Source organism: Heloderma suspectum, chromosome 2 (genome assembly GCF_057233095.1).
Source record: "Heloderma suspectum isolate Gila_16-S chromosome 2, 16-S_ref, whole genome shotgun sequence".
Taxonomy (NCBI): Eukaryota; Metazoa; Chordata; class Lepidosauria; order Squamata; family Helodermatidae; genus Heloderma; species Heloderma suspectum.
The window spans coordinates 114,811,319-114,827,580 of NC_139459.1; the positions used below are offsets into that span (position 1 = coordinate 114,811,319).

Genomic DNA, 16,262 nt, shown 5'->3' on the forward strand with positions numbered 1-16,262 from the left:
TTTGGCAGCTGTGAAACTAATTGTATAAACATTTAGGAAGTAGTGCAGTATTATACTGTTAGTGCATGTGGGAATTTTTAAAATCATATATTGTGTTACTGCATTCTCTCACATTCACTCCATATTATAGGAGGTAGACATTTTTGCATGGGTGGGTTATTCTGATACCTTTTTCCAAAACAAATGTTTTGGTGAGCCAATCATAATTTTTAGTAACAGCATAACCTTTAAAACACTGTGCAGCATTACTGTTGTCTTTCTTTATAATGTGACTTGCTCTGTTAAATATTATCTACTGAACAGATACTATGCTTGTGTTGTACTATGAGGCTGCACAGGTGTTACTTTTCCCTCCCTCTTTCTTTCTCTGAGATTGGGAGCATTCCTTGGGTATGCCTTGGGCTTTATATGCTTCCATACCATGTGTAGAAACATATGTATGCATGTATGTATGTATTTAATCATATCTAAAAAACCATCTTGAAGAGGTTTACAACATAATGCCCAAACTAGGATATTCCATCACTATTATAGAAAGAGATTCCAATATTCAGTTTTAGGGGGGACCCTGCTTTCAAGTAATGGTTTGTATCAACATGTTCAAGTGTTCACTGCTTCTCACCATGCATAGATGAAGCTCGCAAATATGTTCCCTGCTCACAATCTCTCTGCATGTAGAGGTGCACTGGTAGTGAGAAGTAACATACAAATAGCCTCATCACTACCAAATTTGTCATCCTCTTCTCCCCCTGTGTGCCCCCCAATTTTGCTCCAAACGGTCCCCCAATCCTCCAGAACCATTCTGGGATGGTGGGGGAGGGGGCAGAAAGGAGGGGAATCTGTTCCAGTGGCAGGTGTTTTGTCAGTGGATGGACGCGATCAGATTTCACCCAGCTGGATTTTTACTGATTCTAATATGACTGAATGTGGAGAAGGGAAGGGGCTAAAATTTGGGTACAAATATGAGGAGGGGTCTTTGTACCAATCCTTGCAGTAAGGGAAGAACTGCATTTTGAGTGTTTTCTCATCTGCTGTGATTTTTTTCCTGCTCCAATACAAGTAAATAGACACCTCCTTTACGGAACAGGGGAAAGGGAGATGCAGTAGGGCAAAACTGGGAAGGAATTGTCCTCACATCTTAAATCCTCCTCTCCCAAGTGCAGAGAAAAAGATTTATATTCCCCCTTGAGGGATTTCCCAATTAGCCAAGAGCCTGATGCTACAGACAATTACGTATACTACCTATTGTGTTAGGTCAGTTCGTCTAACAATTTTGTTGTACTGAATTCTGAAAATTGTAAACATTTAGAAACGGAAGTTGTATGATGCACTGAAGAATGCCATTTTTAAAATGTAGAATATGCAATTTGAAATGGAAGTATCTACATTTTGGTAGCCTGTGTGTAGACCACACAGAAGCAGTTCGTTTAGGTTTTTTCATTTTTGCCTTTACCATGAAGACATAATTTAATAGGAATCTATTACATTAAAACAGAAATGTAAATGTACCTTTTCATATTACAAGAATTGGAGCAACTCTCATCTTAATAGAAAGTGATAGAAAAGCAGGTATGGCATACTGTATAGAAATACTTTGCAAGGAGCATTTTAAAAATGATTTGTATATGAAAAAGCGGTGGTTACATACTTCTTTCTGAGTTCCTGTTCTGTTATGGAACACAAGTACACATTTGTTGTGTGTGGACATGTTGGCTGTGCTCTGTATTAAAGAAATGTACGGACTTTGACTGCAGATTGCATCTGAGTCTGTGTTCGGTCCAGAAGGTGCAAACTGGGTAAATCCTGATCAAAAACAAACTGAAACAAATTTCTCATATATCCCTAACTGTCATCAGTCGCTGCTTGTGATGGGACAGAACTCCACAACCAATTCTGTACTTGGCTGGGAAAGGGAGTTTTTGGTTTATAACCTGTTAAGTCTTCATTTCATTAGGTGTTCTCTAGTTGTAGTGTCTTATATATAAAGGGATAAACAACTGATAACCCAAGCTAAGATAGTTCTTAACCTTATTTTTATTATTTTCCCAGGAATCCTAGGCATAACTATGATAGAGGATAAAGGCCCAAGAGTGGTCGACTACTTTGTAGTAGCAGGACTCACTGATACATCAACGCTTCTAGATCAAGAAGTAAATCGCTCTGAAACAAAGTCGGTTGGTCCAAAGGCTCCAATCACAGATCTTGCTATCATCATCAAGTCAGCAGGTGAAACTGTTCCAGAGGGATACACCTGTGTTGAAGCAACCCCTACAGCGCTTCAGGCCAACTTGAACTATGGGAGTCTTAAAAGTCCAGAGCTTTTTCTTTGCTACAAGAGGAGCAGGGACAAGCCACCTCTTACAGATGTTGGGTGAGCTGGCTTTTAATTGATCATGGGCAGCACTATTGTTGTCAGATGGAAAATGATTTTTTAGTTGTTGAATTGTGAGACAAGTTTTTTTTTATCTTCACAGTGGAACTCTGATAATCTGTTCTATCCAATATTGTAGGTGTTGGAAATAAATGCTAGTGGTGGTTTTACATGTGAAAAATTGGACCATTGTCCCCAAATTGGACCAACTTTGGAAGGCCCAAGACAAATTTCCTAGTGTATGAGATTAAGTCTGCAATCCTATACCAATTTAGGCGTAAGCCCCACTTAATGTAATGGAATGTACTTCTGAGTAGACATGTATAAGATTGTGCTGTAAGTGAGAAAGGTCAAAGAGGAAAAATCAGAGACAATCCTGGTGTAAGTCAATTTGTAGCCCACAAGTTACACTAAAGTAGTCCTGGAAGCCCTTGTTTTGAGCCTTTCTGGATGTCATGGGAAATACTAACCTGGGGCAGTACCAGGTGTGTCATTCTGCTAGCACAAATGATGTTGCACTAGCAAAAACAAGGTTCCAAATTATGTGCAAGAAGAGAATCCAGCTAAAATTACACTTGCACAAGCAGTTGTGCAACTGTTTGTGCAATATGCTTGTGCAACCGCTTGCGCAAGCATAATACACAACTGCTTGTGAACAGAAAGATTTGGCAGAGCTCTACTAGCACTATTTGAGTTTGCAGAATGACATGGTGGATAATGCTCAGAGGTTATATTGTGCTCTCAATGTTATAAATGAGTTTTGAATTGTGTATTTTAATGCATGAAGTTCCATGAAATGTTCTGATGGACATGCCCCACTGATGGTAGTTTTGCAGCAATCGGGCAGAAAGGAAGCAATATACATGAGCTGAGGGACGATGGCAGATCTTTGTCTCTTATCTCGCTCCCCCTCGCCAGCAGTTCCTGTAATTTAAGATGATGATCTAGATTTGTATGGCTTTGTTAGAACAAAGAATGACTAGTATATATCAGCTTACCAAAAGCTCTCTGAGTCGAAACGGACCTTAGGGGTGATGTACAGGAGGTCTGGATGGGGCTGTGTTCTGTACATATCTGATGGCAAGCATCAGTGCTTCGCAGAAACCGTGTGCTGGACTTGAGGCTGGTGGTTCACACTGGCATGTTAGCACTGAATGGTGTTTCTGTGCTGGATTCTGGTCAATAGCAATTTCTACCATTAGCACAATGCCATTTGGGATGTTCTGCCTAACTGGTTATTCTTGGAACCTGGGCTATTAAAGCAGTGGTTCTGCAGCAACAATTGCAAACCTATGGAATTTCCATGCTGGAAATGTTGTGACCATCCCATTGGTGCAGGTCTGGACTTGCTAAGCCAAATGTGATTTTTGTATGGTCTGGAGAGTACCTTGTTTCTAGGCTGTGGTGTTTTTGCTTAGCTACACCTGCTGTTTGCTTTTGAAATTGAACTTTCAAAAACAAATGTAAAATTACAATTGTTAATATTTAGCTTAAGCGAACTATGGACGAGCACATAACTGTCCACAGAGAATCCTCACATCAGTTGCCCTTTCATATCTTTCATTTTTCTTATTGCCACTACATTAAAAAAAATTATTGTTGCCAAAGTGTATGTTACATTTGCTGTAAGATAGTTGTAAAATGCTTTTTTTAAAAAACATTTGTCTGGAGACCATTTTTGTAGTGGTTAAAAAATGTTTGTAGTTATAATCCATTCTACCTGGAATGGTTGCATTGCTTTAGTTTTAAAAAATAAATAAATTGCTGATGGGCCTTTAAACCAAATGAGATAATTTCTTCTTCTGTGATCACTGTCATATGCTGATAGTGCCTATGCCTGGTGTGCTTTCTTGCTTATATATTTGTGTTACATAGCAAAGGATGTGGAGAACATGTGCTGAAGTATTTAAAAGGTGGCAGGAGGAGGGGAGGGCTGGCAAAAACTTTGGACAAAGAGGTCATGCCATATACAAGTGTTTCTGCCTAAGAAAGGGCACCTGCCCTTCCATTTTTAAATGCGTCATCCTCGGGGTCTATCATAAGCTTAGCAAGAAAACTAGCATGCTTTGTGGAACAATTAGCAGGCAGTTGGTATTTCTCATTTTGAAGGTCTTTGTTCTGAAAAGGATATTAATGAGAGGGAAGTAATTGTACAGTGGATTGACAAGTAACTTAATATTATGTGAGTGAAATGTTCGTATGTCCATTATTCCCTTCTACCTGCAGAGTTTTATATGAAGGGAAGGAACGTTTAATACCAGGCTGTGAGGTGATCCAGGCTACTCCCTACGGTCGCTGTGCTAATGTCAATAACAGTTCAGCCACTTCCCAGCGAATCTTTATCACCTATCGGAGGGCTCTTCCAGTGCGACCCCAAAACTCCTTGGCTGTTACGGACATCTGTGTAATTGTAACCAGCAAAGGAGAAACCCCTCCTCATACTTTCTGCAAAGTTGATAAGAATTTAAATTGTGGCATGGTGAGAATTATATGTTGTCTGAAACTTTGGCCCTGAAAAAAATCATGATGATGTGGTAGGTGGGGCAGAAACTCTTCGGGCTTGTTACTGCTGCTCATTTTTTAAAAAATTGTCTATTGCACTCTTACCCAGTGTACTTAACTCTGAACAGAGTTTGCGTCACTTTAGTTTCCATACCTCTGTATTTTTTCTTTCCTTCACTGCTGCTGCCAGAATCATATCTGTGAGATAGCCAACGGCTTTTTTAAAAGAACAGGGTGGGAGGAAAAAGTGAGTGCTGAACTTTGGAAAGCTGCTGGTGTTATAATGATAAAAATGTGGCTTTTACTTTTGTCATGAATAAGAGCTAAGTTATTTAAATGAAAGTGAAAGTTGATTTACTGTTAATTTTTCCTGTTCATTTTCTTCAGTGGGGGCAATAAGTCAGTTGCAAAAAAGTTACTAGTGACTTTTTAATTTAATACTGCAGTGTTTGTAATCATAAACATATTAGTGACATCCCTTTTCAAAGTGGTTTTCCAAATAACACTACTGGGGTTTGGGCACAGGCTTAATAACATAGGATTTGGGAGATATTAAAGCATGGTTGTTGTTTTGACGCAAGTATACATATCAGTAGTGAAGCAGGGAAAACCCTATGCATCCCTTAGGGCGCAATCCTAACTAGATAGATGACCTCAGAGGCGACCACATATCCAAAGCAAAGCAGGAGAGGCACGGGGGGGATCGTTCCCTCGCACCTCTCCTGCCTTGCTGTTTTTCGCTAGACGTTTATGGCTGTCTAGCGGTGGGGGGGCCAACTGGGAGAGGAAGCTGCCGAGCGACACACTGGATATGCTGTATGCGCAGCTCCACTCTCCCCGCCCCGGAATGCCCCCAGCCCTGCCTCTTTTCAGTCGCTCTGCGCTCGTCTTCTGAGCACGGAGGACGGGGCTTCTCTGCACTGCCTCTGAGGCAGTGCAGACAAGGGGGGCAGTTGGTTTTCCAGGAACTGACCTCGGAGTGTGGGCTCCGAGGTTGGTTCCCGGAAATGTGCATATCCTGTGGCCCTCTAGACTGTGTCTAGTAGCCATAGGGTTGCTGCCTTAATATATTAAGATATATGTGTGTATGTGGTAAGATTATTTCTTGTGCAGAAGAAAGTATTAGCAGGTGTCTCTTTCACCTGTCTTGTGGCTCTGCAGCCATGAGCACGTGGCTTCTAATAAAATGCAGAATCAGAACTGTATGTTATATTGTTTTGTGACATCCCCTATTTTTTCCTATGGTCTCACCTCCTTAAGGACTACAGCATCAAATGGTGACTTGAAAGTGTTAATGAGCAATGATAACATAATAGAGAACTTTCATCATATTGCCATACACACACAAACATACACTTTTCCCCTAGTGGAGTAAGTTTGAGATTCTGACGTCAAGTGACTTATGTGCAAGTGTGAACTAAATCTTAGAAAGCTTATATACCTTTAGCAATAGAGGGGTTCAACAATGCAAGAATTTTTTTGTGTCATAGTCAGTGCGTCTGTCTCTGACTTTGATAATAACCTAATTTGTTCCTTTACAGTGGGGGTCCAGTGTATACCTGTGCTATAAGAAGTCTGTTCCAGCTTCTAACTCAATTGCATATAAAGCTGGTAAGGTATTTTCATAAACTGCACATATATTAGCAGAGACTTACATTTATTTAAAACTGTGTTACAGTATATTAAATTTGCTTGTTAAGTAAATTTACTTGATATCAAAGAGCTTCCGTCATTCCACCTTAGACTCACCAAGTTTCATTACACAAACTTTTTTGAATATTCATATTGCTATATAATCCATCCTCCTAGAAGTTCATAACAGCATACATGGTTTACTCCCCCACCCCCCAATTATTCATTTATCAGCTGAGTGGTGCTTTGAACCCAGATTTCTCTAGCACTCTATTCACTGTATCACACTGACTTTCAATTCAGTCAAAATGAACTTTGCAGAACCTTTAAAAGAAATATGTTAGAAATCCAGGCCTCATTATGTCAGAATGGACCATGTTATGTAGTATGTGAGCTTATTGATGTGCTCACAGTTCCATGTAAGGGCAGTCAGAAATAATTGGGCAAGCTGTATTTATTAAACAAAAGGCACTGATGTTCTCAACTGTTCCTCACAAAGTAGACTACCTCACAAGCTGAAGTAGGGTAGATGGGTGGGTCTGCAGGCATAGAGTCACAGTGACATACTGAGGAATGCTGCCTGGTTTTCTCACTGCATGTTAATGGTAGGTAAACAGAATGCACTGCAACATGGAGTGATGGGTTCCATATCTTGGCAAATGCAGGAAAGGAATCCAGTAGGTTGGATCCTTTTGCAGGAGGTTTGTGTAAGTACATAAAGTAGATGGGCACCCTTAGAGTTTGTTTTCAAGTGCGGCAAAGAAGGCATTGGTAATTGCTCTGCTCGCAGAGGTTGCCTCTGCCCAATTTTCAGAGATTCGCCCTTTTCCCTTCAGTCTCCTGCATCATAGCCCATGCCATTCAGTAGGGTCCTCTGAACCTTGGAGGAGCCTTTGGTGGTGGGGAACTGCTGGTGGGAGAAGGGGCCAGAGAAGTCAGCTACCGCTAGCCCTCTCATGTTGCTCTGGATCAAACCAAATGGGTTTTAAATGTTTTGCAACATAGTACCAAATCATGTAATATAGGGTATATTAATGGGGGTTAGCTCCTGATACTGTACTGTTCTGTTCAGGTTTTTATTAGGCTAAGCTATACATTAGGCAAAAGCATATTCTGTAATCTCCATAATCTTCTTGTATCTTTCCTTTTCCTTTCACAAAAGGCTTAATATTCAGATATCCAGAAGATGATTATGAATCATTCCCCTTGTCAGAATCCGTTCCTCTGTTCTGCCTTCCAATGGGAGCTACAATTGAATGCTGGGACCCTCAAACCAAATATCCACTACCTGTATTCTCAACATTTGTTTTGACTGCTTCATCTGCAGAAAAGGTATATCTGAGCAGTGTAAACTTCTGTTCTTTGCTGTGCTTGCTTGTGATGGATTCAGTCCTCAAGAGTAACTTCTTTTCTTAATAAGGTAATAACTTCAGATAAAATGGAAAGCATTGATGCAATTTAATTTTCAAACACTCGTAGTGATATAATGGAGCTGCATACTCTTAAGGAGGCCAACTGTAATGGTTCCTGGGCTCTTGGTTAATGTCCCCCAACAACTTTGGCTCAGATTGTTGACAACTGTGTGTGTCATTAAACTGCTGCCGGGGGTAGGCAGTTATGACCTGTTGATGACATCCAACCTAGTGAGTTGTTTCCCATTCTCCTCCATCAGAATGACCAGTCTGCAGTGGGATGCCAGATAGCAATTGCATATGGCTGCGTGAGCTGAGTGAAGTGTGTTGGTGGGACAGATGTAACCTGTGAGCTGTAGGTTGCCTATCCCTGATTTGCTGAAACCTACCAGGCTAATCTAGTAGCAATATTTGAAGCTTTCTAATTGTTAGAAAATATATGGGAAGGGGCAGTTAGAAACGGGAGATGATTATAGGTAATTAAAAATTAAGAGATGGAACATGCTGTTTCTGACCCATTATCATTTCCACCCATAATATTTTTTCTTCTGGTGAGCTAGAAACTTGGGGCGGGATCTCAATTTTAATATACATTGGGATATATATCTAGGTCTGTATATTACTCCTCCTGTCTTGATGCACACTGGACCATTCAAGAAAACAAACCTAAATCAGCAACAAAGTATCCTGAGAGTTTGATAAGCCATACTGCTGTGTCTTACACATGATATTGGTTGGAGAACCTTTATTATACGTGATGATCCTGAGAGGATTTTGTAAGATTATAATTAAAAAGAACTTTTGAACGTCCTGAGGCTTAAAACCACAATGTCTGTCAGCTGATCATGTAGGGGTTTGGGGGGAAGATATGAAGCATTTATCTCCCAGTGTGTTCACATCAGCTGTTCAAGCACTACTACATCTGAAGATTATTTTCACAACATATGCAAAAGCATCAAATAAATTAAGTTTAAACAAGATAATGTCTCTCTCTTTTCTCAACTGCTTGATGTAATTATTTCTGTGGGTCTACCTCCATTTCCACATTTTCTCTGTTACTGTAGGTATATGGTGCTGCTATCCAGTTTTATGAGCCTTATTCACGAGAGCTGCTAACAGAAAAGCAGCACATGCAGCTGAGTCTCCTGACAGCTGTAGAGAGAAAAGTAGATACTTCCAAATCCATAAATTCTAACAAATGCATCTGCCTTCTGTCGCACTGGCCTTTCTTTGAGGCCTTCCGAAAATTCCTAATGTTCATCTACAAACTGTCTGTGTCTGGACCGCATCCTCTTCCAATTGAAAAGTAAGTAAAAGGTCTTTCAAGGCAGCTCCTTGTTTTCATGGCTGCAGTTCCAAAAATGAGTGACTGTGAAGTGAATATGTCCATTCTGGTCATCTTATTGGTAAAGTATAGCATGTTTTGGCCTTTTACACTGTCAAGTCATTACACATTGAAGAGGTATCTGGATTGTATTTTGTCTCTTATCTTGCACATGAGCAGGTGGCTGTTCCATACCAGTGTATGGCCACCTCTCCTCATAACCTATGACACTGAATAGTAAGCTACAGAAAGGATGGATAGGGATCTACTTAAGCGGTTCCAATATTATTTAAGGCACTTCTGCCCATTCCACACAAGCGTTGCATATATTGTCAAGTCCTGCATGTGACTTAAATAATCTAGTTTTTCAATATTTACTTTAACACCCAAGAAGAACAGGAAAAATCAGGAAATATAGAGAGATTTTGGCTAATACGATTTTTTTTTGGAATTGTGTTAAAAGCCCTAGAAGACCAAAAGTTATGACCCTTTTTTGAGTCTGTGACCGTCCCTCCCACAGCTACTCTGTTGCACCCCTTTTGAGAGCCCCTGATCTAGAAACAGCATGGAAGGAAAACATTCATGTCATTAGTTTCTTTTTGTTACAGTTCATCAGGAGCTCAGTGATGCAGAATCCTAGCAGACAGTAGCTTGAAAAAGGACAGATGTAAAGAAATTAGATACATAAATGGTAGTATACTCTCTCCTGTAGGTGAAAACAATGTGTTTATATGTTTTGTATAGACATGCACTTGAGATCAGGACTAATGATAAGAGTTTCCTTGCTTACTAGAAATTAGAAACATGTGAATGAAGGGATGTTTGTTACCATTTTAGTGTAAACAGATCTTTTAACTTATGTATGCTAGCTAAATAAATGGAACTTAAAGCTCCTTTGCAACTCCAAGCAGAAAAAAGTATTGTTTGTTCATCAATAGGCTGCCAAGTTTGTCAGGCAGTGCTCTTAATATACTGCTTTCAGTATGTAAATCTTTAACAACGTTTTTTCTTTTGTGATCAAGAAAGAGCTGGAATTGACAAATATGTTTTCCTCCTTCCAATTTGTACTGATTTTTTGAAAATACCCTTTCTGCTAAGTAATGGTATATTTTTGATGTCTCTGTCTCAAATAAACTCTATGGGACTGAGTCGCCATGTATAGGATTATGCTGTAAGAACACTAGCATCTGTCCCTAACTAAGTCTAAAAGTGCTTCCAGAAAATGCTTCTGCTTCATCTCTAGAGGAAGAGAGACACATAATTACAAAGCAGTTGTCAAGGAAGCCTATCTACAGGACCATGTCATTTTGAACCTAGTGTCTGAATAGGGATTTAAGAGTCCTCTTGTTCAGTCTTAAGAGCCACTGTGGTAGAGGGAAAAGGTCTCTAAAGCTCCAGTCTTAATCACACTTGTTTGGAAATAAGTTTGATGTGAAATATGTCTAGTGTTCTTACAAATAATTGTGTCAAAGACTGAGTTCTAAGGGAAGAAGACAAAGATGGCTTATGACTACCTTATGCTTTGTCCATCTTGCACACTATTGTCTACGTAGCTTGCAGCAGTTACCCAATGTCTCTGGTATAGGTCTGCTGCCTGAGACACCCCCCCCCCCCTTAACCGGAGTTGAACATATTACTGTGCTACTGAGCTGTGACCTCTCCCTAGAACTCACTGCAGTGAAAACCATGTCTTTTAAGATTAGAATGATTATTAAATAATATGCAAGGCAGTAGGGTTCCCAGACTACATACAGGGCAGCTCATTTGTGCTTTTATTAGTACCATAGAAGGGGGAAAACCTTCCAGGTACAGTTTTTCCCAATTATACAGAGAATCTCCTCTGAAATCTCTAATATCCGTTTATTAAAATTGTAGAACCTGGTCCTATGTAGGATCTGGCAATTCTGGTGCTTTAGATTTTAAACAAGCCGAACCTCCTCTTAGACCTTGCCCTGAACCACAAGCACTTCGTAATAATTTTGTTAAACAATTAAACCATTAGGTTAGAGGGAAAGCAGTTAAGCCAGAAACATATTTGGCGAAGTGAGTTCTATACTAACAAGAGTGTTTTACTAGGGTGTATTTGTTCAGAAAGTATATGAGTGTGCTGTCAAAACTCTTTAAGTTGACAATAGTTTAGCTAGAAATGTCATGTAGTAGCCTCTTGGAACTAATATACGGAGAAGTTGTTTCCAAGCTTGCACTGACAATTTCTTGTGTGCCTGGAGTTGTTTCCAAAACCAAATAGTCACAAAAGGCTTGAGATCAAAGGAAGCTGTACACCAATCTTCCATTTAAATCAGAGCTATTCTTCAGCTAGGTTTAAATTGACTTACTTAGAAATAGAGCTTTCTCTAATTTATACTCTTGAGCAGTAATATTTTCAAGTTCAACCATGGCTGTTGCAAGAAGCACAGACAACCTCAAAATAAATATGAAATCTGTATTCTAAAGAATGACAAATTATTTTCCTTCCCTGGCCTCAGTGGTAGTGAGTGGACACTTCTGAACATGCAGTGTTCATACCTTGATTTTCTTGGTATGGTTGCAAAACTAGTTGGTCACCCCAGTTCACAAAAACATTTGCCATCATTTTGAGAAGTTAGAAATTCCCCGTGGGCATGTTAGGGTGTTGTATTTTTGTTCTGTTTTTCTTGTTACCATTCATATTCAGACTTAATATTAAGAGACCTAGTGTTAGCAGGTTGTCATTCTCCTGTCATGTGAGAACTTAACACTGTTGTTAACATGACAGACAAGAATTTGGTATGACAGGAAAAAATTTCCCTGACAGAGGTGGTCAAAAGGCTTAGAAACATTAGTAGTATGTGGTACTATTACTTGTGGTTCAAGTGTATGTGAGTGGTTTTGTGCTGTTCCAAATTGTTCACCTTTTGTATAACAGTCTATTGGTAGTAATGTCCACTCCTTACTAGCTAGTTGGTAATATATTGGGGCCATCTAGTAAGATAGTGGAGGGAAAGTATATATTAAGTATATTGCAGGACTTTTTTCTTATTTGAAGCATAGTGTAGGAAGGAAGCAGCAAATTGTTCACCATCAGCTAATTCTTCAATATTGCAGTTATAGCAAAATAACTATAAAGATTACTTCAAAAGATATCTTAAAAATCTCTTGAGGTCTAACTACTGTAAGTCTATGTGGGTTTTTTTTAAATTAAACTGAGCACGAATATGCCTTACTTTTCTAGGGCAGAGTTGTCCAAATCCTTGACAAGATGTTGCAGCTGTTTATTGGGGTGCCAGATCCCATGTCACTTCACTTTTTCCTCCTCCTCCTGTCAGCTGTTATTTCCCTGATTATACCTGGTTTCTGCTTAATCTCCGCATTTTCCCTTTGTGTGATTGCTTTATCTGTACTATTTTTCTGAGAAGAGCTGGTAATTCCTTTCCTGTTGCCATCTTTGGACAATTGGGACACCTTTCAGACCTTGGAAGGTCTTGGAAAGCAAACGTGTCTCACTCACTCACACTTCTAGGTCAGGGTTTGTCTGATTTGCAGATACAAGTAAGGAACAGACATGCTAAACAACTGTTGGAAGACTAGCCACAGTTGGTGCATCTGATGAATAGTGCATATTACTTTTGTATGTTTCTCTGAAACGTTCTTGCTTTAATTAAAGAAGAAACAAACAAAAAGAAATACATGTTCTGATGATCTAGCAAGAGTCTAACTGTCAAGACTCCCTGATTTAAGTATTTATGCAAGTGCTTAAATGAGCCTGTTTAGCAGGGTTGATAAGAATCAATGATTTAATTAAAAAAAAAATTGGACATATTTATTTAAATCAGATTTTTTTAAATTTTAATCAGATTTTGAAATTTTCTTAAAACAATTGAAAACAAAGCCTAGGTCAAAGAGATAATCATGGATACTAATTATACAACTTCTAATTATATTCTATGAATATGGTTACAGCAGTTTATGGAGATGGGAGATAACCTGATCAGTCCTATTCTGCCCTGCAGGCAGTGTACAGAAGTGCATACACTCTCTCACTCTCTCAAGGCCTTACCTCTCTTGGTGCAAAGTATCAGAAATGATTCTGAGCGTGTGGAGATAGTTAGCAGCTCAGACTGAGAATGGGAACAGCCAGAACTGGGGGAGGTTTCCTCCCTAGTGAGCTCAGATATGAATAGGTGTTTTTAGGAACTTGGCTCACAGATGGCTTGACCTGAAGGCCCCCCCCTCTTTCCTACCCCATGAGAACCCAGGTCTGGGAGGAGGAGAGTGTGGGGTGTGACCTGAAGGATGCTAGAGTCTGGCGCAGAACGAAGCGGGAAAAGTTAGAGGCAGAGCTCAGACATTCCACCCAGTTGGCTATGTGTGATAGCCTACGTAGGGGGGCACAACTGTAAGGGAGGGCCATCCCCTCCCTCAGTTATTCTGGCCAGCAAGTTCTTGTTCAAACTGCCTTCAACGTCTCTGATACCCACTTGGCTCCTCTATTGATATTCATAATTGTGTTGAATAGCTGTTTTCCTCTGTAGTTTGAGAGTCTCTGAGGATTTGCATTTGTAAAGAACCTGGTAGCTAACTAATAAAGTAGTGAGCCTGAAACCTGGTGCCTTGGAGTATGTGATTGTGAAAGGCGAGGACCCAAGGAACTTGACACAAAGATAGAGAAGGTCAATGAATAGAGAATTTGGGGAGATGGAGTAGATCTGAAAAAGGATTCTGGATATAAATGCAAGGGATAGGGGAGGGGAATAGAAAGTGAAACCAAAAGTGAACAGAACATATTCATGCAGTCCTGACTCCTGAGGAAACTTCTGTTGCATGTATCCTCCAGTGTGTACCTACCTTCTAATGAAACCTACATCTCTGAATACTTATTAAAGTTATATTGAACAATAATGTACTTCTTCTAAAAAATGATGATGAAATAGAATCTTCCTCACTAGTGATTTAAACTGAGATTTAAATCATTAAAATTGAGTCCTTCAGGGAAGTGATTTAAATCAAATCAACCCTGCTGTTTAGCGAAAAAGCAAATTAGGGCGCAATCCTATGGCCGCTAGATAGCAGCTAGATGGCCATAGGATTTTTTGGTTTATGGGAACTGACCTCAGAGCCAGCGGAGGCACAGTTCGTCCCTGGCTCTGCACCCAGAAGAGCAGCACGGAGCGGGAAAAGGGGGGAGTTCCTTGGGGGCAGGGCGGGGAGGGGATGATGGAAGCATCGTTACAATGCTTCCTATGCACCACCTGCCCCCCCCCCCCACTCCAACCTGCCCCAGCTAGACAGCCAAAATCGGCCATCTAGCTGCTAATGCAGGGTGGCCAGAACGTGGAGGAAAAAATCCCCTCTGCGCTTCATCCACCCTGCATTGACTAGTCAGTCGCTTCCGAGTTCAGAGGCAGCCAACTATCCCCATTGGATTGTGCCCTCTGTAAGTGAATTTCCATATCCTCTGATTGAAATGTTTCTTCTTAGAACATTTCAAAAACAGTATAAAACTTCAGTTTTTAAGAACTTGGCTAATCCATATAGTTGGTTTATATGAGGGATTTTTAAAAAACACACAGTCCTTATTCTTTTTTAAATGATTTAGTGAGTATACTTTAAATCCTAAATTGCTGATTTTGAGATAATAAATACTTCTTAAAATGTCTTTGTAGGCACATATCCCACTTTATGCATAACATACCCTTCCCTTCTCCTCAAAGACCAAGAATCCTTGTGCAGGTAAGTGAAATGTCTGATACAGCTTAATGCCACTGTCCTTTCCCCTCTGTAATGCTTACTGCTAGCTTTCATGTGACTTATTAAGATCCACATTCCTTTTACTTCTGCTACACTGTTATATATTTGAGGCATCATGAAGATATTTCTACATATTCCTTCCCATATTAGTAAGTCTTAAGTGTATAATACCTGGTTTTTCTTTTCCACGTACCAGGGTGGAATATTCCAACGAAACAGTACTTTAGTGCACTAGTGTAATGTCGTGACTAGCAGTGCAATCATATATCTATCTACTGAGATGTAAGTCTCATTGTTTTCAATGGAGTGTGTATAGGATTGCAGCCTTAGACTGAGCCACGAATTCCCTGGTTTATATTGGGCCATTGCCATGAACTCACTAACTGGCCTTGGGTAAGCCACTCTCATCACCCCCTACCCTAGTATGGAGATAGTAATGCTGATCTACCTTATAGGACTGTTGTAAGGATCGTTAATTTATGTGAGGAGCTTTGAGAACTCTAGTGTGCAATAGAAATGCAAGCCCCAACAGCATAGTGATAATAAGCAGCATGTCCAGTCACATTACTTCCTGTATATTGCATGACACATACCCCACTTTGTCTGTTATAATCCATGTCTGGTTAGAATGTTTAAATGGGTTTCCTGCAAGCTGCCAAAAAACTAATATTTGTGTTTTGCCATTTTGCAGCTTTCTGCCCATGATGCATTTATATTGTCTCAACCAGTTTCTACACCCTTGCCGCTCAGGTAAAAATGGTCAATATCTCCAATATTTAAAGGATGGCAGGTGGATGAAAGTTTACTGTACATATACTGTATCTTCAAATTACTGAATACTAATGAATAAATAATGCTTATCCAAGTAAAAACTTAAAATATTAACTTTATCATTCTTATGTAACCTAGTCACAGCTGATGCCAAGAAATGTAGTGTACCATTCTGTGTGTGTGTGTGTGTGTGTGTGCGCGCGCACGCGTAAAACTGTATGTGTGTAAAACTAGTAGTTTGAATACAGGAGTACTGGCTTCCATCATTACATTGATGCCTTTCTGGTTGCAGATATTGCTATTCAATATATAGTTTTGAGCCAACTATATATTCAGTGAATGAAATGCTAGACTTAATGAATTCTGCACAGATCAAAAACCTTTTTGCCTACTTAACAGGCCTTAAATATGTGGAATAGTTGAAGATGTGATAAACTCTCAATAAACGTAAAGCCTGATCCAATGCTTGGCATGGAATCCAAGCATAAGGCTGGGTTCAGGGATGCAAGTGCCACTGCCAGGG

At 39.8% G+C, this 16,262-nt stretch overlaps 1 protein-coding gene across 4 annotated transcripts in view; it reads left to right on the top strand.

Annotated features, from left to right (window-relative positions):
- DENND4C (DENN domain containing 4C) overlaps positions 1-16,262 on the top strand; it is a 99,248-nt gene that overhangs the window by 22,749 nt on the left and 60,237 nt on the right. For all 4 annotated transcript variants that reach the window (XM_084834577.1, XM_084834574.1, XM_084834576.1 and 1 more), the window contains exons 2-8: positions 2,050-2,371; positions 4,598-4,850; positions 6,415-6,484; positions 7,668-7,837; positions 8,982-9,223; positions 14,884-14,950; positions 15,660-15,718. In XM_084834577.1, coding sequence (XP_084690703.1) covers positions 2,067-2,371; positions 4,598-4,850; positions 6,415-6,484; positions 7,668-7,837; positions 8,982-9,223; positions 14,884-14,950; positions 15,660-15,718 — 1,166 coding nt within the window. In that variant the 5' untranslated portion in view covers positions 2,050-2,066. The remainder of the gene's footprint in view (positions 1-2,049; positions 2,372-4,597; positions 4,851-6,414; positions 6,485-7,667; positions 7,838-8,981; positions 9,224-14,883; positions 14,951-15,659; positions 15,719-16,262) is intronic.